At 46.9% G+C, this 26,372-nt stretch overlaps 1 protein-coding gene across 3 annotated transcripts; it reads left to right on the top strand.

The window, feature by feature from the left end:
- On the top strand, positions 1-26,187 carry ZNF697 (zinc finger protein 697). Of its 3 annotated transcripts, none has more exons than XM_060086859.1 (3): positions 1-150; positions 22,863-23,143; positions 24,787-26,187. In XM_060086859.1, the coding sequence occupies exons 2-3, from the start codon at positions 22,900-22,902 to the stop codon at positions 26,163-26,165; spliced, it is 1,623 nt and encodes a 540-aa protein (XP_059942842.1). In that variant the 5' UTR covers positions 1-150; positions 22,863-22,899; the 3' UTR covers positions 26,166-26,187. The 3 variants fall into 3 exon arrangements, with proteins under 3 accessions (XP_059942842.1, XP_059942850.1, XP_059942856.1); XM_060086867.1 differs by lacking the exon at positions 1-150 and adding an exon at positions 19,339-19,439; XM_060086873.1 differs by lacking the exons at positions 1-150; positions 22,863-23,143 and adding an exon at positions 24,449-24,568.
- The last annotated feature ends 185 nt before the right edge of the window (positions 26,188-26,372 follow it).

Below are 26,372 nucleotides of genomic sequence, written 5' to 3'. Positions count from 1 at the left end.
AGCCGGGAGACCAGCCAGTCCGCCAGCCAGCCCGCGGCCGCTGCAGCCGCCGCCGCCGCCGCCGCAGCACAAGAGCAGACGCGCCGCGGCGCGGGGCTCGGGCCGGGGCGCGCGGTGCCCTCGCTCCTTGCCGCGCCCGCCGCCGCGCAGGTAGGAGCGTGGCTGCGGCTGGGCTCCCACGCCGCCTGAGGATGGGGCTGATCTGGACCCGACCCGACCGCTGCAGGGATGGGGTGTGCGCCCGAGAGCGGGTGGCGGAACGGCCGGGCGAACTTGTACCGCTGTCCGCGCCCCGGGGGCGCAGGGGCTCCGGGGCCCCGGGCGCAGGGGGGGTGTTCTTGGCGGCCCCCAAGACCCGGACAGAGCTCCCTTCGGGGTCTGTGGCGAGGGGCGGGGAGGAGGAGGCTGAGACGCGAGGGAGGAGGCAGCGCTTGGAGAGGCAGTCAGACCGTCCCGCCGACCACCGAAGGGGGCATCCGAGACCCTCGGAAAAACGAAGCCCAGGGAGGAGCTTGGGAGGCAAGGAGAAGGTGAAGGGCTTTGTGTGCAGCTGCGGACGGGGACCGACTGCGCTCCCCTCGCCTTGTATCTCCGCGCCCCCAGCCCCACTCGGGGCATTTGGGGGTGGGGGTGGGAGACTCCGAGGGGGGCCAGCGGGTCATCTTGGGTCCTTGTGAAATGTGTTCTCCCTTTTTCTCTCCGCTCCATTCTATCCTGACTCAGAGCAGCGGCTTGGGCAGCCATCAGACTGGACAAATGGCAGAATACGGATGAGTGGGTAGATGGGCAGCAGCTCGTCGTCCTAGGGGTGGTCGCCGTTTAGCTCTGATAGGCTTCCCAACGCCAAATGTCCATGTCTGCCGGTGGAGCAAAGCCGATACCTTCACCCGGGGAGAACACCGAAGCTGAGGGCTGTGAGTGAAGGCACCGGGTGAAGTGCGCGTTGGGAGGAGAGGGCGAGTAAGAGGTTGAGGGCGGGAGCCAGCGGCAACAGGGGCGCGCTGTGTACCTTATGGCCACGCTTCGAGAATTGGATGACCACTTCCTCTGGGACTTTCCACGATTTTCCTTTTTCCTAACCGCCTCCACCCCCACCCCAAATAATGAATCACCCACCCATTGCTACGTGAGCATTAGACTGGATTCAATCTGGTGATGTTTTATCCTTGCTCTGATAGCTGGCCTATTTGTCTTTTACCTGTAAGGTGACATGAATACTCTGCGTCCCCTATGGCGTTATCCTCCTCCCATGGGACTAAGGGTGTGGTAAAGGAGGTTGGAAATGGCTAGCAAGTTAATAGTCTTTGAGGAGCTGTGATGGATGAGGGGGCAACTTTGAACGCAGTCCAAGTGTCACTGAACTCCCCCGCCTAAGAAGCCTCTGTTTCTCCTTTCTCCCCTCCCCTGTTTATTTTACTGCTCTACTCAAGTGTCTACCTTCTTCTCTTAACAAGCCAACATAGGGATATTATTTAAAGTGGAATACATTTTAAGAGCCAAATGAACGTTGAAAAATGCCATTTGGGTGGTGAGGCAGGAGTACCCAAGGCTCACGATAATGTGGTAGGCACAGAGCCCTGCGTCCTATATAGGGGGATGCAGAACCTCGTGTGTGTGTGTGTGTGTGTGTGTGTGTGTGTGTGGTGGAGGTGGAGGTGGAGGTTGTCGTTGGGGAAATTTGATGTTAGAAGTTTAGCTGGGCCCCGAAGAGAATATGATGGCACCATAGTGAACAAAGGTCATAAATGGGAAGTCTGGCTACCTTTTACTTTACAGAAAGGAAAACATAGATGGTCTTCAAAAACGACTGGGATTAAGGGAGTGAATGGAAAGAAATCAGACTGAGAAGAACCGGTGATGTAGCTGAATTGGCCTGGGAAGGGTGACCTCAGCTGAAGGTTGGATGATTAAGGCTGATGGCATTGCATCGCATTTCCTCTCCCTCCCCACAAAGCCCTTTGGATTTCCTCAGAATCTACATATTTGCCCAATTTCTAATGTCTAGTAAAGGCAAGGAGAAAGGGTAAAAGCTGGTTAAAGGTGATAAATTAGGACAAGAAAGACCTTGCCTGCTCATGTAGAGTGGAAAAAAAAAAGTCTGCAATGTCATTAAGAGGTCTGGAGTGTGAACCTATGTTAATGCCATTTGGGCTTTTCCTTTGATCTAAGTTCCTACTTCTTTTTTCTTTTCCTTCATTTTTTCCCCCTCTCCTAACAGGTTTCTTAGTACATACTGCGTAGTGTTAATGTAATCAGAAAGGTAACTCCTAAGTTTAGCATTCAAAACCCTTAACAATTCAGTGTTTACTTAACCTCTATTCTCCGCTGGACCTGGGCCACCTCATGTTACCTACCCGTTCTTGCAGCAAATAGCTCCCCAGACATTCTTCCACCTGTGTGTCTCCATCAAGTTGAGCTCCATGCCTGCACTGCCCTGATTATTTTCTCCAAATCCTAGCCCAGCTGATGCACAAGTCTTGTAGAAGTCTTCCTAGACCTCCCAGTCAGGATTAATCTCATCTCCATGGTACTTTGCATCCTTTGGATGATGCCCATCTCTGGTCTTCCTTGTGATAGTTAGATGATTTCTTTCTCCCCTTCAAAATGTAAAAGCCTTGAGGGCAGTGGCTCTCTCTACCCTGTCCTTTGTGCCTCTCTGTGCCCAAAGGATGTTATTTGAAAAACATGAATAAATGAAGGAATGAGTAAAAGAATTAAAAGAATGCATATATCTTAATTGATGTCTTTCTTTTTCTGCAAATAAGAGGATGAAGCCTTTCCCATAGACCTGTAAGAATTCATTGCAGTTGTGGCTCTAAAGCCACAATCTTAGAGTTTTTCCTTTTGTTCCTGCATTAGGAGACCCTAAGTGGATCTATCACAGTGTCTAGTACAAAGACACTCATTAAAAGTTTGTTGAAAAGGTTCTTTGCCAGCCTAAAGTTTCAAACTCTATAGGCAGGGTATGGAATGGATTAATCCCAAGGGGATAACCGATGACTTTTGGCATGTTCCTGGACTGAAGAAGGTAATGGTTTCTTCTCAGTTGTGAAGGTTCAATGCGCTTTCTAGAAAGTAGCACTACAAGGGTCATCTGCTACTTGCAACTAAGCCACTGATTCCCATTATGTCGATTTGACTTTATAGCCCAAGCAGTCTACTAGGATTAAAAATGTGGCATATAGAAGTGCAAGACAGATCAGACTTTCATCAAACATTCCTTAAAGACATTGCAGTTTTGTAGTTGCTCATTTATCTCTAACTGGAAAGTTTTTTATGCTTCATTTTTACGTGATGACAAGAGTTACTATTATTGAACATCTATGTCTCAACTGTTCAACTAGGGAATTGCTATGCATTGCCTTAATCTGATGATTTACATATTATTATCCCTATTCTAAAAAGGAGGAAACTGGGGCTCAGAGAGGAGTTAAGAATCTAGCTTGGAGTCCCAGATTCTGGAGACAGACTGGAATTTAGGTCTGTTAACTCTCGAGCCTGTTCAGAACGGTGTGTCTTTGTTCTCCCTGGAAGAAAACTGCTGGATCTATTCCTTCTTCCTCGGAAGTCCTTCACTTTCCAAATTTCCTTCCAGGAATATTGTTGGGCTTCCGAATGCATCCTAATGGATCTCATGTGAGAGGCCCTGGTTTTTCATAAATTCATTATTTTTGTGCCCTCATAATCCCATGGCCATCATTTGGAAAGACCAGGTTTAGAATCAATAATAAAACCTTTGGGCACAGAACTGTTTACCTGGAATTCTTTTCCCTTTTCTCCCAGCCTATCTGAATTCTTTCTGTTCTCCCCCTAGGCCAAGTCTCACCCCTTCTGCAAACTTTCTTGACCACTCCAAGCCACCTTTAGCCTTTCCTCTAACCTTTTGCATTGTCTGAAATACCTGAGGCTCAATGTCTTCTTGATGATTGTAAACTTGAATGAGCCTCCACCAGTGTGCTGGAATATTTGCATATTCTCTACACATGGCAGGGACTTTATGTCCAGAACACAACCTGGCATATGGTGGGCTTTCAGGAACTGTGAGTTGATGATGAATTGGTAATGACTCAAAATGCAAAAATGTAGGCATGAAACATTACTTGCATGTTGCCAGTTTGTAGGAGAGGGATCAGAGGATCATTTTCTTAGTTAATTTTCATACTTTTCGCATGACTGCCCAAAAGTGTAAGCACCCTCTGGAAATATGTGAGAGCAGATCTGTGTATTGCTGAGTTGTAGGAACTTGATCAGTGCTAAATGATGATGGTGTTTTATTGATGTTGGGTAGCATGGGTGGGGCTATTGCTTCAGTACCTTCCCCATTGCTGTCATGCACACCTTCTACCATATCTCCTAGGAAAGACCTCTTTGCTGCACATCAGAGAAAACTGGAGGGGTTTCCCTGCTTCTGCAGATATGAAAAAAAAAAAAAAAAAAAAAGGCTGGGATGAGGAAGGAAGATAGTTCCTTCTGTTTTTACCTCTGAGAAGAGTAGCATGATTTGTATGGGGTATGGAATTGGGTTTTATTGCATCATGTATTAATGCGGATGCTAAAAAGATCAGCAGCCTCTCCTTTTTGGTTGAAGAGGCTTTTACTTGTCACAAGATTGAACCCATTTCCTGAGGCTAAGCCCTCTCTTTCCCTGACCTCAAGGCCCCACAGTGCTTTGGAAGCCTCGGTATAAACATAGTGTGCAGGGGTTGTTATAAGCACATTAGTCATTTTAAGTGATAGGACAGTTCTTGGGGGTCCCTGCACTTGTCCAGCAAGTCATGCATGGTGCATCCAGAGGCTAGCAACAGTGTTCCAGCCAGTGTGAGGAGGGCCACCTGCAACTCTCTAGTTTCCCCTTCCTGCAGAGGGTCAAGTCTGGGTCATCTGCACACAGCTCTAATTTGCTAAAATGTGTGTAGTTAAGGGGGAAGGGGCCTACATTCATTCAGAGAGGCATTTTACATATATTTTCTTCTGAGAACTTTGTCAAGATCTTACCCAAACTTACAAAACAGGAACAATTCTTTCTGGGTTTTATTAACAAGAAACGTATTGCTTTGGTCTCAGTGTCCTGTATATTCAGGAGGTTAGCGCATCTTTGATGCTTGATCATGCTTAGATAGGGCACTCTGGGAAGAACACCTTTCCAGTTATTGACCTGGAAAGTCAACAGTTTTTCCCCACACCTGGGAACCTTGGTGAACTTCAAGGGATCACTTTTTTAAAAAGTAATCCCTCTAGCAGGTATTGACAGTGATTTCTGGTAACAGTAGGTGGTTTTGAAAGCCATGGGTTTTAAAAATTATGTCATTAGAATGTAATCTCCACAAGGCAGAACTCAGCATAATGGGTAGCACATGGTAAGTGTTCAGAAGAATTTGTTGAATGAATGAATACGTTATATTTTAAAACATTTCACCTTGATTCTTTCCTAATATGATGGCACTGCCAATTTTTTATAATGAGTTGTGACAAAGGGTGTATGCTTATACGTGATATAAGCTGGGGAAAGGATCTTTTATATGCACATATATAATTTTTTTAAAAATAGACTTTATGCTTTTGAGCAGTTTTAGGCTCCTAGCAGTATTGAGCAGGAAGTACAGAGAGTTCCCATATGCCCGCAGCCCACCCCATGCATAGCCTCCCCACTTCAACATCCCACACCAGAGTGGTATGTTTGTTAAAATCGACAAACCTCTACTGACACATCATTGTTACCCCAAGTCCATAGTTTACTTTAGCATTTACTGTTGGTGTTGTACATTCTTTAAATTTGGACAAATGGGGCTTCCCTGGTGGCACAGTGGTTGAGAGTCCGCCTGCCGATGCAGGGGACACGGGTTCGTGCCCTGGTCCGGGAAGATCCCACATGCCGCGGAGCAGCTGGGCCTGTGAGCCATGGCTGCTGAGCCTGCGCGTCCGGAGCCTGTGCTCCGCAACGGGAGAGGCCGCGACATTGAGAGGCCCACGTACCGCAAAAAAAAAAAAAAATTGGACAAATGTATAATGACATGTGTCCACCACTGTAGCATCATACAGAATAGTTTCACTGCCCTAAAAATCCTCTGTGCCCCACCTAGTCATCCATCCCTCCCTTCTGACCCCTGGTAACCACTGGTCTTGTTTGTCTCCATAGTTTCACCTTTTTTTTTGATGTCATATAGTTGGAATCATACAATATGTAGCCTTTTCAGATTGACTTCTTTGACTTAGTAATATGCGTTCAAGGTTCCTCTGTGTCTTTGCATGACTTGACAGCTCATTTCTTTTCAGCTCTGAATAATATTGTTTATATGTACCACTGTTTATCCACTTACCTACTGAAGGACATCTCGGTTGCTTCTCAGTTTTGGCAATTATGAATAAAGCTCCTGTAAACTTCCATGTGCACGTTTTTGTGTGGAGACCTAAGTGTTCAACTCATTTGCGTAAGTAGCCAGGAATACAATTGCTGGATTTTATGGCATACGTATACTTAGTTTTGTAAGAAACTACTAAACTGTCTTTCAAAGTGATTGTACCATTTTGCATTCTTATCAGCAGTGAACGAGAGTTCCTGTTCTTCTACATCCTCACCGGCATTTGGTGTTTTCAGTGTTTTGGATGTTTTACTATTCTAATATGTGTGTAGTGGTATCTCATTGTTTTAATTGGCAGTTCCCTAACGACATGTGATGTCGAGCATCTTTTCATATTCTTATTTGTCATCTCTATATCTTTGGTGAGGTTCAGGTTTAGATCTTTTGCCCATTTAAAAATCAGGTTGTTCATTTTCTTGTTGTTGAGTTTTAAGAGTTCTTTGTATATTTTGGGTAACATTCCTTTATCAGATATCTATTTTGAAAATATTTTCTCCCAGTCTGTGGCTTATCTTCTCATTCTCTTGATATATTTTTATATATATGAACTTGTCATATTTTTTTTCTTTTTGGGAAGTGTGAGTGTACCAGATCTATTTAAATATAAAACCAGTTTACCCCAGAAATGAGGAACCAAAGTGTGAAATAAACTTGAAGAAATGCTCCCCTACTTTTTAAAAACTAAGGTAAATGTCAGTTAAATTTAACCAGACTGTGGCCACAGCCTGAACTAGCTTGGGGGCAGTTACTGTAGGAACCCTTTATTTCTGTTTCCTGGCTCCCTCATAGGTACTTGTGTTTGTTGACTGAATTAGTGGCTTGGTAAATAATTCTGGTCACCTACTTCCTGTGCGGCAAGTACCCTTTTATAAAACTTCTTTAAGAGCCTACGTTTGTCTCATAGCTTCATTATGGACCCTTAGGAAAAGGGCTGATGATTATAAATGAGAAGAGAAATCAAGACATACATGGCCTTCCTGTCAGAGCAAGAAAAAACAAAACAGAACACAAAGCCCTTGAAAACTGCTAGAGAATAAACTTTGGTCTGAGTAGACACTGTAATGATAAACACAAATTTCTTCTGTATTCGATTGTGCTCCCTGCTGCCTTCTCCTCTCAAGCAACTTCTTATTTAGTCTCCTAACTACTCTGTAAAGGTTGGATGTTAGTCTTTTTTCATCCACATTCGATTTCTGCTGGTCTAGTCCTGTCTTTCCTCCAGGGGTAGGAGAGAAGTGGTTGTCCTGCCCAACCAGGAGAGCCCAGGAACATTTCCCACCATGAATGCAGACATGGCTCTGGGCCACCTCTGTTCTTTGCTGAGTTGAGTGGTAAAGGCTTGGAGAGGAGGCAGGACTACTCAATGCCAGCAACGGTTGTTGGCATTTGGCCGTGGGGCACAGGATTCTTTTTCAAGAACGTTCTAACTGTTGAAGCTAATCGCCACTTTCTATCACATCTACTTATTTAGCAGGATAATTAGGCATGCTTGGCTTCTAGTGTTGACAGGTTATTGGATCCAGTTAGGAGAGCTAGGTTGTTTCCAGGGCTCTGCCTTACTGGGTGTGGTCTTAGCCAGATCACTAGATTGCCTGATCTTGTTAGTTCTTCATTTTGAGGCTGAAGGAGAGAAATAATTATCCCTGACTTTATCCATTGAAAGGACTTTGACAATTAGGTTGGGATCAGCAGATATAAACTAGTATATATAGCAGGGATAAACAGCAAGGTCCTACTGTATAGCACAGGGAACTATATTCAATATCTTGTAATAAACCATAATGGAAAAGACTATGAAAAAGAATGTATATATACATGTATAACTGAGTCACTGTTCTGTACAGCAGAGATGAACACAACTATACATCAATAAAATAAATTTAAAAAAATAAAGTATTTGAGGGCTCATTTTGTGGGGAATCATGAACGTGCATAAATCCATATCTTCCCACCAGGACTTATAATTGGGAGGTGGTAGGGAGGGAGAGAGAGGAAACAATAAGGTACAAATTATTATAACTATGATTATATTTTAAAAACTAACATTAGGCAGAATGAGATAAGGAAAAGTACCTTAAGGAGTCATGCCAAGTGAAATAATAATAATTCTTTCTGAGCACTTAACACTAAGCCAATAAGATACAGTTGTTTTCCCTGTTTTATAGATGAAAAAGCCCAGGCTCAAAGAGGTTGAGTAACATACAGAGCTAGAGACTGGATTCACTCGCGCGGTCTGGCTCCAGAATCTGAGCTTTTAACCACTACGAGTATTGCTTCCCTCCAGGAAAGGAGAGACTGCATCAAACCATTTTTTGAGAACGAACAGCATGGCAAGAGAAGAGAAACATAGGGTGCCTTCTGGAAGGCTTACAGCATCCCTTTTTGTCTGAGGTTAGCTGGCAGAAGTCAGGGAGAGGTTAGAGAGCTTTGGGCTACATTGTTGAGGGCTTAGAGTTTGTGCTTCTGCGGACTCACTGGCAGAGTCAGAGGTTTCGGACACACTGGCAGAGTCAGTCAGGTTTCTGAGCAGGAGGGGACATGGAGTGGCAACTGTGTTTTAAGATGGATCCAGCAATGATATGTAGGTCCCTGTAACTGGTAAGAGTGTTTACTGCAGTGAGAATGGAAAATAGAGGAGAGACATAAAAGGAAGGACTTGGCAGCTGATTTGATTGAAAGGGGAGAGGGGAGCAGTCAAAGCTGACTCCAGGGTTTTCAACCTGATGAGTAAGAACGGAGAGGCATTAACAGAAATGGGCACCGTCTGGAGGAGTTGATTTGTAATGAAGATTTGGGAGGAAAACGAATGCTTTTCAATATGACTAGGGTCAGATGCTTTACAAATGGAAATTCACTTAGTGTTTTCAACAACCTTTCAAGGTAACTTGTTTTTCCCATTGTATAGATGAGGGAACTAAGTCTCAAACTGGTGAATAACTGTACTAGGAGCATACAGTGTATCAGTGACAAACTTCTGTTCAAAACCAGGTCTATTGATGCCTTAACATGTGCTTTCCCCCACTTTGGGCTGCCGTCTGTCCTGTGTCCCATGTGACATACAGGGCAGCACTTCAGGATAGAAGGGACATTAAAGCTCCTCAGTGGTGATGCTTGGTGCATCATTAGAAATGTGGACCTGGAGTACAGGTCAGGGGTTCGGTGGGGGATGGGGAGTTTCACTTTCGTGGGGTCTGTAGACAGAGCAGGTATTTATTGAAAACTAGGGGAAGGGGCAAAACGATTAAGGGGAGAGGGAGAAGAAAATGTAAACAAAGCTGCAAGGTTGACCTGTTTTAGTAGATAAGAAGAGGGGCAGGGCGGTAAGGTAAGTAGAGAGGGACTAGGACAGTGCAGTATCTTGGATGCTAAGGAAGGATTTCTGTAGTCATTTGTCGAGTCTCGATTATATATGCCCAGCACTTTACAGTGTTGATGGTGAGATCAAAGAAGAGACCGACCACTGGACTGGAAGATGGAAAGTTATAGCTGATATTGATGTGAGCCAGACTAAACGTTAGCAATGACTATGATCTACTGAGATGGCTCACACCTGGGAAGCCCATGGTTCACCAGGAAACTGATGTATGTGGTGATGAGGTTAGAGTTTATCAGGGCTCATTGACACCAGCCCTCCTTTTCCCAATAGCCTGTAAGACGTGTTGGCCAAACAATGGCACTGCAGAAGGAGATGTAATATTGCTTGATAATTGGCTTTAGGCATTTAAAAAGTCTCTGCAGAAGAAAAAGTCTCTCCTTTCAATGAGAGAGTTTCATAGTTTGAATTTTTAAAAACATCTTTAAAAATTCTTTTAAAAATGATAGTACTGGACTTCCCTGGTGGCGCAGTGGTTAAGAATCCGCCTGCCATTGCAGGGGACACAGGTTCGAGCCCTGGTCCGGGAAGATCCCACATACCGCGGAGCAACTAAGTCCATGCGCCACAACTACTGAGCCTGCTCTCTAGAGCCCGCGGGCCACAACTACTGAGCCCACATGCCACAACTACTGAAGCCCACGTGCCTAGAGCCTGTGCTCCACAACAAGGGAAGCCACCACAATGAGAAGCCCGCGCACCGCAACGAAGAGTAGCCCCCGCTCGCCGCAACTAGAGAAAGCCCGTGTACAACAACGAAGACCCCAACGCAGCCAAAAATAAATAAATATTAAAAGAAAAAAATGACAGTCAGTACTAATTGTTCAGGTTGATATGCCATAGGCTTTCTTTTCTCTCCAACTGTCCCTTTTATGATGACTTTTTTTTTCTTTTTTTAATGATGACTTCTTTTTCAAATACTGTACGAAGAACATGGAATTATTAAATGTTTACTATAACACTCCATTAAGTCAATGCTAATTCAAAACGACTGCTTTTTTCTGGCCAATGAGATGTCTGTTTTGTCTAAGAAAGACGGTAGATAATTCAAAACCTGTTAATTCAGAGGTCGTTTCTGAGGATCCCATGAAGGTAAGTTTGAAGAATATCTTTTATATTTTTCAGTGGAAAAATATTTAAAATCAAAATGGGGGAAAAAGCAAGAGTCCAGAAGAGAACAGGAAAAATAGGAAGAAAGAAGTTAGCATCAATGAAATTCTATCAGCAAAGCCAGAGCACTAAAACCCACGAATAGGACAGAGCTCGTTGGGAGAGTCTGGTGCGGGGGAGATTGTACTTAAAAGGAATCAGGTAACCTGAATGGTAGTCCCAATTCTGCCACCAATTCACTACCTTTGTGAGTTCAAACAAGGCACTTATCTTCTCTGGTCCTCATTTTCCTTATCTGTAAAATGAGGGATCCTATAAAGAAATTTTCAACAAAAAAATTGTGAGATTCTCCCATTATCTGTGGAGGGAATCTCTTCATTTAGCTTGTGGTTGGCTTGCTCCTGTCACCTGGCCCACTTCTGCACCACCTCCCACGCAGAGAATGCAAAGCTATTCAAACAAGCAAAAAGATATGATAGAAAAGAGGGTGGATCTGAGAAACTGTATTTGTAGTCATGGGCCGTGCTGGGTGAGTATGGGTTGGGTGGTACCCTTCCTTAATTGTCCTTAAGTGTGACCTGGACTCCTTGTACTGGGGAGTTTGTTTTACTCCCAGAATCCCTTTCTTCATCTGGGTATTTCCATGTTATTCTGTATTTGCAGGCAGGATGACTTTGCTAACACTGAAGATTTGTTACGAATGAGTTGGTGACTTTTTAATTTTAAAAAGATTTTAATTCATTTTCTTTTCAGAAGAGAAGGATTAACAAAGTGTTTCGTGTCCTGGGTAGGTTATGGGTTGATTAATGTGCTTTGACTCATTGCCCAAATAAGCAACTGATGGGAACCATAAAACCGGGGTCAAACTTGTATAAATAATCTATATCCTAGAGAGGCAGTGTGTTAGAGGCTTGAAGAGCAATTTAACATCCTCTCAGTGCACCTGCCACATAACACAAGGAAGTGAAAAGCCGACAAACTACTGATGGCCGGGAGCCCAAGTCTCCAGCCTGAATCTTTCAGCCAAGCTCCATAGGCTATGTTGGGCTGTATAGAAAGGGGATTGGAACAGAAATTGAGATGCCAGTGTCTCCTGTCTGTCCTCAACTGGTGCATTCATGAGTAATTCACTTAACCTTTCTGGGTCTCTGTTGCCTGACTCATCTGTAACGGGGCACTAGACTAAATCAGCAAACTGGATCAGGCAGGTTGCGTTTGCCAGGTGCTTCATTCTGCTCCATACCCTTTGAAACTTACTGATGTTTTTGTCTGTGCTACTGCCTGATTTGAGCTTTACTGTCACTATCTTCTCTTCTTCACTGGCCCACCGAAAGATCTTGTGGCATACAGTGGTGAAATTGCTCTTATCCCCCTTCCCCAAAACTGCTCTGGATGATTTCGGAAATGATAGGAATGTATCATGAATCCTCTGTACTACTGGTTTATAGCAGGGCTTTTGTTTTGTTTTGGGGCCATGAATCCTTTCAGAGTCCAAGGGAAAGCTGTGGGCCTTCTTATCAGAAGAGAGGTTCTGTGGACACATTCACATAAGTTATCAGGGAGTTCATGGACTCTGAAGGCCCTCAGACTAAGAACCCAGGCCTAAGGAAAATACCATTTTTCTGTTTACAAGCTTCTATAGGACGGCTGCTCTCTCCAGGAAATGCCAGGAACTAGAGGTAAAAGGATGTAAGGAACCCAAACAGTCTGAGCCTGACGACTGACTTAGGAACTATGGTGTTCAAGGTGTGGGTGGGTCCTGGCCACTCCAACCTCCTCCTTGAGACAGACGCCTCACTGCCTGGATGAAAGCTGTGTCCTGTAACTGCTTCTGTGCACCATAGACTTACCATGTCTCCTTGGCTAAAACGGAAACTATCTGTGAGCTTTTGGTTTCCAATATAAAGTGGGAGCATGATATCTTCTAGCTGTTCTCTTTGTAACGTGGTATGGGTACATTTGGATGGCATCCTTAGTGTTTCACTGAGAAGGACACTAATTTAAAAGTTCTCAGGTTGGGCTAATAAAGTAATTCTGTTCCTGCCAGTGTTCATCTCATGGAGATCACTTTTTCATAAATCACCAGTGTATTAGCTTCCTTTTCATCTACACACATTTTTTTTATCCCCTTAGAAGATCATCCTGGAGATGATGAATTATCAGTGTACTTAATCTGTTGGACCCTTGCATCATTTTGTCAGCTTGACTTTCCTGGGGATAAAGCATTCCTCTCGCAGAGATGTCATGACCAGTGCCCCCATCCAGGTTTATCTCCTCTCCCTCTTTTTTTTTGACTACGCCACATGACTTGTGGGATTTTAGTTCCCCAACCAGGGATCGAACTCAGGCCCTTGGCAGTGAGATCAGGGAGTCAGAAGCACTAGACTGCCAGGGAATTCCCTCCTCTCCCTGTTGCTGAACTAATGGTGGAAATAAACAAACACTGGCTGTGGCAGCATCCTTCTTTGAGTTCTTGGGAAATATGCAAGTAGATGAAAGCGGAAACAGTTTTCTGATTCTATTTTGTATATTACAGCTGTTCCTCTATCTCATAAAAAGAAAAAAAAGAGACTCAAAAGCATGAAACTTAAATTTCTTTAATCTCTTTTCCCCACTGCCTCTCTCCTCAATACCCGAGAGCTCTGTTCAATACTAGGCATTGTAATCACTCCTGACTTGGCATACTTTGTAAAAAGCAGACTAATCCTTTTGTGGAAGTCACTGACATTTTATTACGGTCTGTTCAGAATGTAAATGAATATAATCAACCTTAAATTTCAGAAAGAAAAAGGATTTGTTATGTTTTCTATTTTTAAAATTTATTAGTAAGCTTCGTAGCACATAGAAAAGTAAAATCACGTATACCACCACCCAACTTCAACAGTGATCAATGTATGGCCACCTTGTTTCATCTGCATCCCTGCTACTCCCCTCTGTTCTGGAATTCCAGACATATCATTTCAAATGAAGCAAATTCCAGACATAGCATTTCACCTGTAAATATTTTCCTGTGTATTTCTTAAAAACACAAGAGTAATTCCTCAATATCAAATATCTAATCCTCATTCACAAGTCCACAATTGTCTTATAATTTGTTGTAGTTTATTTCAATTGGGATTCAAATAAGGTCTATCACTGAGGTTGGTTGATACATCTCAAGTGTTTTGATTTGTACGTTTCTCTCCTTTATTTATTGCCATTTTTATCATTTTTTTTAAATTAATTAATTAATTAATTTTTGGCTGCATTGGATCTTCGTTGCTGCACACGGACTTTCTCTAGTTGCAGTGAGCAGGGGCTACTCTTTGTTGCAGTGCGCAGGCTTCTCACTGTGGTGGCTTCTCGTTGCGGAGCACGGGCTCTAGGCATGCGGGCTTCAGTAGTTGTGGCACACGGGCTCAGTAGTTGTGGCTCGCGGGCTCTAGAGCGCAGGCTGAGTAGTTGTGGCACATGGGCTTAGTTGCTCCATCGCATGTGGAATCTTCCCGGACCAGGGCTCGAACCCGTGTCCCCTGCATTGGCAGGCAGATTCTTAACCACTGTGCCGCCACGGAAGTCCGATTTTTGTAATCATTTCTGAGGAAACTGGATTGTGTCACATATTTTCCTATGATCTTGGTTTTGCTGATACTGTTATTTTTAAGGAAATAAGAGTAACAAGTATATAAGTTTTAAAAATGTGTACTTAAGCGTATGTAAATGTTTCACTTTACGCTGAAAAAAGTCTAGCTATGGAGTTTAAAATTTAATCAGGCAGGAACAATGAAGCATCAGGTGACGTCTCTCCATTTTTATTCTCTCTTTCTCTTTGTTGGACGACACCTTGGAGGATACATGCAGAGGTGTCACTTACCCACTGCTGAAATGAACTGGGCTGGAACATGCCAGCCATTCTTTATCAACGATGTCAAACAGTTATTTTAGGCAGAGAATTGGAAGAGCCATTTTTCCTGTTGAATTTGCAGTGGGAAATTGGGGTGATTGAATGTACGCCTCAAACCCTTTGGTCCCAACATTCCTCTCTCCCTATTCACTGTGATGAACGTTGTCTTGAGGGCTGTTCATTCCAGTGGAAATATCACAGAATCATCTGGGTTGGAAAAGACTTCCTGAGGTCACCTGACCCCATCTGGTAAACTTAACGAGGGATTCCAACATCAACTCTCCCAGAACAAAGCTGTTTGTTAACAACTCCCATATCCCCCATAGACCCCCTTTGCATTCTAAGTCTGTTTTCTCTTTTGTCCTTCAGTGAAATAGATTATTAAATTGATCTTTCTGCTATGCAGTGTGTATGCCTGTACACACACGTCTGTAGATCTTTAAGATTAATTTTGATTCTTCCCTGCTGTCTTTTACAGTGCAATAATCCCATTCCATTCTCTGTATATAGTAATGTTTTTTATGAAAAATAAGATATTTTCATGAGTAAATTTTGACATAGGATGGGATTATTGCAGACTGTGTATTTTAGCTACCGTGATGGTTAATTTTATGCATCAACTTGGCTGGGACGGTAGGTACACAGATATTTGGTCAAACATTATTCTGGGTGTTTCTGTGACAGAGTGTTTGGATGACATTAACATTTAAATTGGTAAACTTTGAGGAAAGCAGATTGACCTCCATAATGTGGGTGGGCCTCATCCAGTCAGGTTAAGCCCTGAATAGAACAAAAAGACTGATTCCCCTGAGCAAGGAGGAGTTCTCCAGCAAACAGCCTGCAGACTGGAACTGCAGCACCAGTTCTCCTGGGTCTCCAGTCTGCTGGCCCACCCTGTGTATTTTTGAGCTTGCCAGCCTCCATAACCACATGAGCCAATTCTTCATAATAATTCTCTTTCTGTATACACATCCTATTTGTCTTCTTCCTCCGGAGAACCCTGACAAATAGCGTGGGGAAAAAAGACAAGTATATGCCCCAATTTATTTGGCTGGCTGTTTTTGAAGTGATGTTTTATATTAAAGAGATGGAAAGATCACTGGAGAAGCCATCAGAAAATTGAGATTCTGGCCATAATTTTTCTAGCAAACTGCCTTTCAGTCTCTGATCTGGTCACTTTCCCTCTCTGAGCCTCAATTTCCTGTCTGTGGAAGGAGTTTCAGCAAACGGATTCCCAAGTATATGATTCCACGACATACAAACATTGAACATTTGAGCCAACTACTGAGGAGTTATCTGAAGACAATTTTTCTGAGGACTGCCCAGGTGCTAGATAAAAAAAGACGCTGAGGGGCTTCCCTGGTGGCGCAGTGGTTGAGAGTCTGCCTGCCGATGCAGGGGACACGGGTTCGTGCCCCAGTCCGGGAGGATCCCACATGCTGCAGAGCGGATGGGCCCGTGGGCCATGGCCGCTGAGCCTGCGCGTCCGTAGCCTGTGCTCTGCAACGGTAGAGATCACAACAGTGTGAGGCCCACGTACTGCAAAAAAAAAAAAAAAAAAAACGCTGAGGCTGTACACAGGTAGTGCTTGTAGATGATGCCAAGCAGAGCAGAGAAAAAAATCTTGAACAGAAGTATTCCCTGTGCATCAGGTAGAATATTCTATTTTAGTTAAATGTAAAATCTGGGACGAGTAAATGCCTGCACGAAAACCTTTAGCTTCTGTGCCTTCTTATCTGAGGGCAGATGGTCTAACTTTGAAGGAGCTTAGAATCTGTCTCTGCATTGCAATAATTCTTATTTTGTGCAGGACTTGTGGGGTGGTGGCAGAGCCTTGGCAGCTGTGACAAGCTGAGGCCCTACAGCCAAACTGAGGGGTCCTGGCCCAACCATTAGACAGGAAATGCCTGACCCCAAGGACATATGTGCTATTCTTGACCATAAAGATTGGAAAGAATCTCAGACTAGCTCTGGCCAGTGGGGTTGTAAATGGATTTCTCTGTTGCCTTGGTTTTGAGCCTGTCTCTTTTTTCAAATTGGGCTTCCCTCTCCAGGTAAAAAAGCAGTCACCACAAGGAGGAAACCATATTATTTTAGCTTCTCCTGTCTGGAGAGTGGTCAGTACTTAGCTGCAGTAATCTTTTAGCTCTGTCTGAAATTACCGTGCACCTCATGCAGCAGTCTGCCACTTGGGAGGTTGGCATTTGGGGTTGGACAGTCTGGGTGTGTGACTGGGAAGTCAGTTGGCCCTTGGGATGCAGACACATTCACCCTGTTCACTGGAGGCATCCCCTCCCAGTATGGTGAGGTGGAGTTCTTTGCCCTTTTCATTCTTTCTGACCACAGGCTCACCCATGAGGAGGCAGGACTCTGATGCCTGTATCCCCTGAGAGGCCGGTTGACTGTTTACCCAGTTGGTGCCTGAAGACTGACAAATGATTAACCCCCCGGAATCCCCAGTTAGACCCCAGTTATGGTCATGAGTTCAGCCTTTAGAGCTGCAGACTTAAATTGTTTTTCCAGCATTCTACGCAGCCGGGCGCCCCTGCCGGACTCTGCGATGGAAACCCTCCCTGGGGAGAGAGTGGTGCGCAGGGGGCGTGGGAAGTGAAGGGAGGAAGCACTGAGGGCTTCGGGGGAGGCGGGATCTGAGCCGCGCCGAGGTAGGGAAGGGACCGGAAAGGAGCTGCAGCCTGGAGGAGGCCGAGTGGGAGCCGCTCCTGGCCGGCCGCCTGGCCGCTTCCTTCCCCTGACATGACAGGCCCGCCGGCCTGGCTCCCGGCCACCTGGCAGTGGCTGTGGCACATGACTGCCTATCCCGCCTGGGAGGGGGTGGGGAGAGGTCTGCTCTCAGGCGGTGGCTCCCCCAGCCTGGCCATCCCGCCTGCCCAGGGGCCGCAGGTGGGCCCGCTCCTCTCCGGGGGGTACGCCCTGGCCAGCTGTCCCCTTCCCGGGGAGTGGGAATGCCAAGCAAGGAGCCAAGAGAGGCTGGGGAGAGACCTGACAGTACCTAGGAGGTGTGTCACCTGGAGCTCAACTGGCTGAGCCTCAGTTCTCTTCACGTGGAAAACAGGGTGGATGACCCTCGGTGCTCACCCGATGGAATTACTGGAGTCAAATGAGAGGGATCCGCTCCAGTGCAGGGTCAGCTGCATTGGGCATCCCAACGGGAGACGACCGGCAGCAGGGGGCTGTGAGCGCCGCACTCCACCACTCCCATTCCCGCCAGCAGGGGGCGTGACACGGGAGGTCCTGCGCACGATGCCCCAGAGAAGGACGGCCAGGGGCTCATCTACCAGGAAGGTGGGGGAGAGGTGTGTGCTTGTGGGCATCAACGTCTTGGCAGGAAGCGACGTTGAATCCTTAAAGTGGTGGCGCTTTTGCTGTTGGAAAGGAATGGGTTTTGCGTTTCTATCGGTCCAGAGGGCGCTGTTGGGAGAAGGTGCCAAGAAGCTCAGGCAGGTTAAGTTCTGATTCTGGCTCCGTGGCTGGCTCCACTTCCCCTTCCCCCACCTCATTCCCTCTCTCCCCGCTCCTTCCTTCCAACATACATTATCACATTTACTTCCACTCTGTAGCAATATCTTCAGACTGATCGGATTCGTCTTTCTCAGGGGGTTGAGCTTGTCTAGAAGGCGCTTGAGCCTAGTGACTTTCTAGAGTTAGAAACATTACTCTTTTCTGAGTTGGGGGAGGTAGGGGGAAAGGAACATGAAAATATTAAAGGTTCTAAAAACTGGAATTTGAGCAGTCTCGGCAAAGTTGGCTGATCCTACCCTGATGGGGTCTGCGCCCTAGAGAAGGGTTTGGAGGTGGTGGTCTTGGGTGTTTGGGAAGTTAACAGCTTGCTGTGGGAGTCAGGTAAACGAGCTGGAGTTGAACATGTCCAACGAAACTGACAGTGGTGCCTCCCTGGATTCATGATCCTGCTTGTGGCATGACCAGGAGAAGAGGACTCGGGCACATCCATACCCAACCTCCTCATTGAACAGAAGCCCAGAGGGGCAAGTACTTACTGTAAGTCACACAGCACAGTGTCTTTGGTGGCCAAAACCAGGGCTGTCCTCATTACTGCTAGTTCAGTGATTAGAACCAGATGCAGAATGGATCTTACTTGCCTGACTACTCCCACTATTACCTCTGTTTGGTTTTCCCCCCTTTAAACTTGTACCCCTTCTTACTCGGTGGGGGGAGAAGAGCTCCCTTATAGATGGTTTAAAGTCAGGATTTGTTGGACCACGCATACTTTAGACGAATACTTCCCGTGTGCAGGATGGGTTATCAGCATCTCCAAACCAACAAGGAACTGAACCTTTTTCCCTCTCCCCAGCTCACCTAAACAGCCAGCCCCTCCCTGGTTCTTGTCTCCACGTGGTGGGCTATTCATTAATAGAGCCTTTAGTGGCCAAGCCAGAGGAAGTTTTTTTGTTGGTACTTGCCAAACACCATTCTCGGTGAATATAGCTGTGAAAAGGTGACCCCCAATTTGAGAAGTGTGGGGGTGTGTGTGTGTTCTTTAATCAAGTCATTGCCATAAGGTTCATATTATAACTACCATTTATTGTGTCTCTGCAGTGTGCCAGCTGCTTTTACATTAACCTTATATGGTAGGTGGCAGCATGCTTGTTTTTATGGATGCAGAATCTGAGGCTCAGCAAGGTTGAGTCACTTGCACAAGGTGAAGTCGCTGACAAAGAACAGGATTTGAACCCAGGTCAGTTTAGCCACAAAGCTGTCACAATGTCCTGCCACCTCCTCATTAGCCAACCCTGGCCTTGCCTCGGAAAACATGTTGCTAGTTCTTATTTTGAGAATGAATGGAACAAAATGTGCCTAGATAGCTAGTGACTGACAGTTCGGTTATACCGGCGTGTAGATAACATTTCTGCAAATTAAGTCTTCTAGACTGAGCTAAGCACAGCTCCTGTCTGTCCTTGTCTTCCTTTTTGCTGCTTTTGAATAATTGTAGGTTTTCCTATAATGTATTTTATCACGTTGAAAACAAAGTTGGCATATTTTGCTGATAATAATACGTCTTTATTGTAGAAAATACTGATGTTCACAGAAAGGAAAAGTTATCCCAAACAACACATCAGCTTCTGGTTAAGAATGTGGGTACTGGAGCTGGACTGCAGGGGCTTTGTCCCTGCTGTGCCACTTATGATTTGTATGACCTTGCTAATCGCTTAACTTAAGTGCCTAGTTCCTCGTCTCTGAAGTTGAAAATCATACCCTGCTTCATTGGGTTGTTGTTAAGATTAAATGATGCAAAGTCCCTAGAAGTGACCAAGAGATATTTAACATTTTGATAAATAATCTTCTGCTTTTCCTCTCTGAACCTGTGTAGACATGTGTAACTATAGGCTGGGGTGCATATACTAATAAGCAAATGAGATTATTTTTAAACCAGCTAGTTTTCATCTAATAATATATTGTGACTACCTTTCCATACCTCTAAATAGCCTTCTCCGTTACTTGATAGCTGCCTAGAATCCTATGATGTGATGGTGTGAATGGAGCTGAATCCATATTGTGGGGCATGCAGATTTCCAGTTTTGCACTAACATAATGCATTTTAAAACGGATTTGAGTAGATGTTGTACCATGAATGTATCTCTCTAGGCAACAGGAGCTTCCTACTCTTTCCAGAACATACCTAGTCCTCCCTCCCCTGGTGTGAATAAGGATCTGGACATGCTCCCTTTGGGAGCTCAGAGCCTCCTTAATCCTGAGTGGGGCAGCATTGTGAACTTCATAAGACAGTTCTAAATGGGGAACTTACTCAGATTCTGCCTCTCCCTGCTCTCCCCACTTAAATCTAAAAAAAAAAAAAAAAAAGTTTATTTATTTAATATCTCTGGTATGAACTATCTCTTGGTTCCCAAGAAATCACAAATCAGAAAGTCCGCTTGTTCCATTTTTGCTGTGTCTGAGGTGATCGCTAAGAAGGCGCTCTGTCCTTCTTAAAAGGGTTTGGGGTAAAACCTTAAGCTTTCCTGCTTCCCAGGGTAGACCATTATATCCTACCCTTCATGGTGGAGGGCTGCAGTTACTTCTGTACCATTCTGGGTACCATACCCTGCCATTTTAGTTTTATGAATTTCTGGTGACACACTTATTTGATTTCCTTTACTTTATTGATAAAATTCTTCTTGCTGGTCTTAGATTGGCAGAAACCATTGATTAGGTCCCCTTTAAGTCCCCCTCCCACCTCTCCACTGTTTGCAGCCACTAGCAAACCAACAGGTCACATGTTTGAAAACCTCCTACCACCCATTTTCGGGGTGTATTATATCTATGCTGACTCAAGGGCTGTACTTGTCTGTAGAGTCTGAGCTCCAGGAGGCAAGAGGGTGACAGGTAGAAGTGACTTGGGGTCAATAGTCCCTTGCGGGATAGACCTCTTAAAAGGTTTATGGCTTTAAAGGGATTTACTCCTACAGCCTAATCCTGAGTGTTTGGGACCTGGCATTTTAAACAGTTATACATTCTAAAGGGACCAGCTGTGTTCCAGGACACTGCTGACTGACAATCCTCAGTCCAGCCATTTTCCTGTGATGTTTAAGAGGCAGGCTTGATGTTTCCCTCTAATCTAGGGAGCGTATCATCAGCTCTGAGAAAGGATATAATGTGCTATTTAGGGCCATGAGTCTGCCAAAATTACGGAGAGGCTGGTGTGTCTTTGAGGTGTGCTGGAATGGCATCAGGACTTAGAAAGAGGAATACTGTGTGAATTCCACATTTGGACTACTCAGAGTATCGAGTCCATGCCACAGTATTTTCCAGAGTGCTTTTTAACGTTTCCTTCTGACACCCTCCGCGTGTGAAAGGTTATGTAGCATTATCCTCCTTGCACTGATGAGGACACAAACAATGAGAGGTTAACTGACTTGCCCCGGGAAAAGCCGCATGCTCAGCCATATTCTTGCTAGTCCTGTTTGGGGACTGCCAAGGCAGAGAGAGAGAGCTGGACACTTCAGCGTCGGTCCAAGATCCTTGACCTGTAAACTGTTTTGCTGCCTTGAGCTGAGCTGTAAGAGTGATAGATGGCAGACGTCAATTATTTTTGGCTCAACTGCCCAGTCTTGGCAGGGCGCCCTATACTTTTGAAACGTAAACCTGCCATCTACAAAAGGTTTAGGAATCTGATGTCATTGTCTCCCTACAACTCACACATTGGCCTGTTCTGTAGAGGGGTTACCAGTTGTGCCAGGGGACGTTCCTGTTAAGGGCTCTCTACAATTAAAGTATATAATAAGGCAAAATATTTCCTCAGGCTATAGAGATGGCTTCTAATACAGAGGGTCCCTGCATCTCTTCCACACACACCCCCACAACAGACCTACTAAAGCTTGAACTACTTGGGTCACTGCTCACAGGAAAGCAGCAGATCCTCACTGGAGCCAGGATGCTGCTGCTGCTGTTGGTGACACAGCCTTAGATAAGAAGTTAATATACCGATGCTTTTGTTAGTCTTGTGTCTTCAATGTACTTTTCCTCTGGTTCCTTAGAGGACCCCTCATAATTAGCTAAAATCCTCACAAAATTGCTGTGCGTTTGAGGAGGGCAAGCTGGCCCTCCCCCCCAGCTTTACTGAGGTATAATTGACCTCAGTAAATAAAATATTGTATACAAATAAAAATTGTATCTATGTAGAGGAGGGCAAGCTTTAACTAGAGTAAGGAACTCATGGAACTTTGAAGCATCACAATTGGTTTAATTCCCACTTTACTGCTTACAAGTTAGCCTTAGGCTAGTGGGGTCTTCTTTTTGAGCTTTAAGTTTTCTCATCTGTAAAATGGGAATACCACTGTTACCCCACTGTTAAAGCTATAGAGCCATGTTAATAGAATAATCCACTTCATATATGGAAGCAGATGGAATTGTAGTCCAGTGAGAGTTGACACGTGCATCATGAGTTGCCACTGTTCCTCTGCTACCCAGACCAGCCTCCTTTCCGCTCAGTTCTATTTACCTTAAAGCGTTGAGATGGAGCAGAGATCTGCCATCTGGGGCTTGGAACTCTGTACATTTTATTGGACTGTGCCATTGATTTTCATGGAAATCAAAGCCAGACCTGGTAGGGGGATGAGGCCAGACTCACGTGACCTTTATCTGTGTGTTTTGTCTGGAGCAGGGATCCGTGGTCACCTCCCTTGTCCTGTTCTTCCTGGATGGAACGAGAAGATAAACGGGGCGTGTGTGAAGCCCAGGACTCAGAAGACAAGGGGATGGGCTCTGATTTTGAGAACTCTGAAGACAGGGAAGGGGACCCAGAAGACAGAGGAATGGGCTCTAACCCACATGATGCAGACAAGAGAGAATGCCACCTGGAGCAGGAAATGGGCTCCCACCCACAGGATGAAGCTCTAAGAGGGGACTCAGAGGAGAGGGAACTAGTGTCTAACATCTGCACAGGTGAGGAGAAAACAGCAGTTTTGGTGGAAGTTGCCCTATTCACATTTATTTCTAGCTCCTTCACAGTGATAACCAGGGACAGCGTTCTTAGGAGGCAGCTCTCTAGAGGACACCATTAAGTAGATTCTGTACGATCTTAAGCCTGAGGAATATCCTTTTCATCAGTCTGGTCTGAGGTGGGCTGTATTGGTAAACATGGGGGAAGAGGGTAACTCACAGGCGTGCACTTTACAGCATACAAAATACTGCCATAAAGTAACACTTGTAACAGCACAAGAGGGAACACAGGTAGCATTGGGACCTACGTCCTGGCGTTGTGGGAGAGTTAGATGAGTTGCTTAGCAGAGATCCAGATGTTTACAGTTACAGTCATCCTCCCCGCTTGCAGATAAATAAACACAGTGGTAAGGGACCTGCCCAGGTTCATGTGGCTAATACCCAAAGTGCCCAAGGCCTCTCCTAAATCCCTGGCTATTCCTGATCTGGAAAGAGTAAACGCTGGGCCTCCATCCGCTTCCTTGGTTCCATCTTTGGGCTTTTGTTGCTTTATCCTGCTCTGTGCATGCCTTGGGGACAGAAATGAGCTGAAATACCTTATGATCAGGGCCGTGAGGTTACATTCCTTCCCCAGGACACCTCCCAGACCCCGCTACGGCCCTCCCTTGCAGTGAACAGAGCACGTGGTCTTTCACATCCCAGTAACTTTCTTGGGTGTCCTCTGCTTGGGGATAAGCAGTCAGAGGCAGACAGATGTGTGTTCTGGATCAGCCTCTAAGTTGGACTCACCAGCTCTAGGCCCTGCACTCACCTCCCCTTTTTCCCAACCCCCCACCCTCCTTACACAGTAAAGCCCTTAGGTTGGGGTGTGTTTGGTTTGTTGTTTCACCTTAAGCGGTTGCAGACTGACCAATCATATTTAAAAACTCAGTTCGATACAGTACCAAACGTAAGGTAGATAGATAGTGGGAAGCAGCCGCATAGCACAGGGAGATCAGCTCGGGGCTTTGTGACGCCTGGAGGGGTGGGATAGGGAGGGTGGGAGGGAGGGAGACGCAAGAGGGAAGGGATGTGGGAACAGATGTATATGTATGACTGATTCACTTTGTTATAAAGCAGAAACTAAAAAAAACAAAAACAAAAAAACAAAAAAACTCAGTTCGGCGCCTATTTAGGCCGGGTGGTCTTTTCTTGTGGTTGGCTGGAGTGGCCTTGTCTTTTGAGGCTAGGGCCTTGAAAGGCATTGGTGGCTCTTGGAGTGATCAGATGTCTTACGAGATCCCAGAGAGTCCCACTTGGCCCAGACTTGACCATCTCAAGCTGACTGTCAGGACTTCAGGTGGCCCTGGGGAACAGAGCCTCAGGTCCAATGGGTGGGGCCTGGGCCCGGAGACAGCTGCCTGAAGAACTGGAAAGCCAAGGGGGCAGGTGAGCTCGCTCTCCTTTAGGCCTTCCCCAGGAGTCGCCAGGTGGGAAGGAAGCTGGAATTGGGGGTGGAGGAGACAGGGACCTTGGAGAGAGAGTTTGAGAGTCCCCGGGGGAGGGGATTACCCCGTGGCCCACCCTCTTATTGAGACGGGCTTCCTCTGGGTTTACCTCTTGAGCGCCCAGTATAGTCACCCCCACTGCCGCCTTTTCTGTTGCAGAGGGGCTGCTGAGCGAGGAAGAAGGGGTTGCTCTCCGTGAGGAAGAGGATGACCAAGCTGGAGTAGCTGAGATGGCGATGTTCGCAGGACTGTCTGAGTCCGTCGGCATTTCCCGGAGCCCCCAGGAAGAGGAGGAAGAGGAGCAGCCGCCTCCTGCCGTGCTTCCCTGGAGGCGGCACCTCTCCCTGGGGAGTCGACACCGGGGTGACAAGCCCGCCCACCGCCGATTCCGCCGGCTCCACCACCCCATGGCCATGGACCTCGGGGAGCTCGACAGCCTGATGGCCAGCATCATGGACGCGCCCACCATCTGCCCCGACTGCGGGGAGAGCTTCAGCCCGGGCTCCGCCTTCCTGCAGCACCAGCGCATTCACCGCCTGGCGGAGGCCGCCGCGGCCGCCAGTCTGGAGCCCTTCGGCTTCGCTGGAGAGTGCGGCGGGGTGGTGGGGATGATGGGCGTGGGCGTGGCGGGGGGCTTCGGGGCGGGGCCCGCGCTGGCCCGGCCCCCGCGCGAGAAGCCCTTCCGCTGCGGGGAGTGCGGCAAGGGCTTCAGCCGCAACACCTACCTGACCAACCACCTGCGGCTGCACACGGGCGAGCGGCCCAACCTGTGCGCCGACTGCGGCAAGAGCTTCAGCTGGCGCGCCGACCTGCTCAAGCACCGGCGCCTGCACACGGGCGAGAAGCCCTACCCGTGCCCCGAGTGCGGCGAGGCCTTCAGCCTCAGCTCGCACCTGCTGAGCCACCGGCGGGCGCACGCGGCGGCCAGCGGCGCGGGGCCGGCGGCGCTGCGGCCCTTCGCCTGCGGGGAGTGCGGCAAGGGCTTCGTGCGCCGTTCGCACCTGGCCAACCACCAGCGCATCCACACGGGCGAGAAGCCGCACGGCTGCGGCGAGTGCGGCAAGCGCTTCAGCTGGCGCTCGGACCTGGTGAAGCACCAGCGCGTGCACACGGGCGAGAAGCCCTACATGTGCTCCGAGTGCGGGGAAACCTTCAGCGTCAGCTCTCACCTCTTCACGCACAAGCGCACGCACTCGGGTGAGCGGCCGTACGTGTGTCGCGAATGCGGCAAGGGCTTCGGGCGCAACTCGCACCTGGTGAACCACCTGCGCGTGCACACGGGCGAGAAGCCCTTCCGCTGCGGCCAGTGCGAGAAGCGTTTCAGCGACTTCTCCACGCTCACGCAGCACCAGCGCACGCACACGGGCGAGAAGCCCTACACGTGCATCGAGTGCGGCAAGAGCTTCATCCAGAGCTCGCACCTGATCCGCCACCGCCGCATCCACACGGGCAACAAGCCGCACAAGTGCGCCGGCTGTGGCAAGGGCTTCCGCTACAAGACGCACCTCGCGCAGCACCAGAAGCTACACTTGTGCTAGGGCTGCGCCCAACGGAGGCTGCGTGCGGTGGTGGGGGGGGCGGGGGGCTAGATGTCCTGGGGACAGACCCTGTAGAAAGAAATGGGGAAGGGGGGGAGGGGCAGTCGGAGAATGACTGGGGAGCCTTGAGGTGTCGGGGGTCCTGAAGGGGAGGGTTGAGTAAGACTTGTTCTTTCGGGGGTGCTGTATTTTGCCTGCCTCCTCCCT

Source organism: Mesoplodon densirostris, chromosome 2 (assembly GCF_025265405.1).
Source record: "Mesoplodon densirostris isolate mMesDen1 chromosome 2, mMesDen1 primary haplotype, whole genome shotgun sequence".
Classification (NCBI taxonomy): domain Eukaryota; kingdom Metazoa; phylum Chordata; class Mammalia; order Artiodactyla; family Ziphiidae; genus Mesoplodon; species Mesoplodon densirostris.
Note: the sequence above shows the minus strand (reverse complement) of the source record. Positions and strands in the feature narration are given on the sequence as shown.

What these genes read in the sequence shown, in the direction of transcription:
- ZNF697 (XM_060086859.1), top strand. Translation starts at nt 22,900, where the DNA reads ATGGAACGAGAAGATAAACGGGGCGTGTGTGAAGCCCAGGACTCAGAA. An exon ending in AGTGTCTAACATCTGCACAG is followed by an intron (nt 23,144 to 24,786) that starts GTGAGGAGAAAA and finishes TTTCTGTTGCAG; the next exon opens with AGGGGCTGCTGAGCGAGGAA.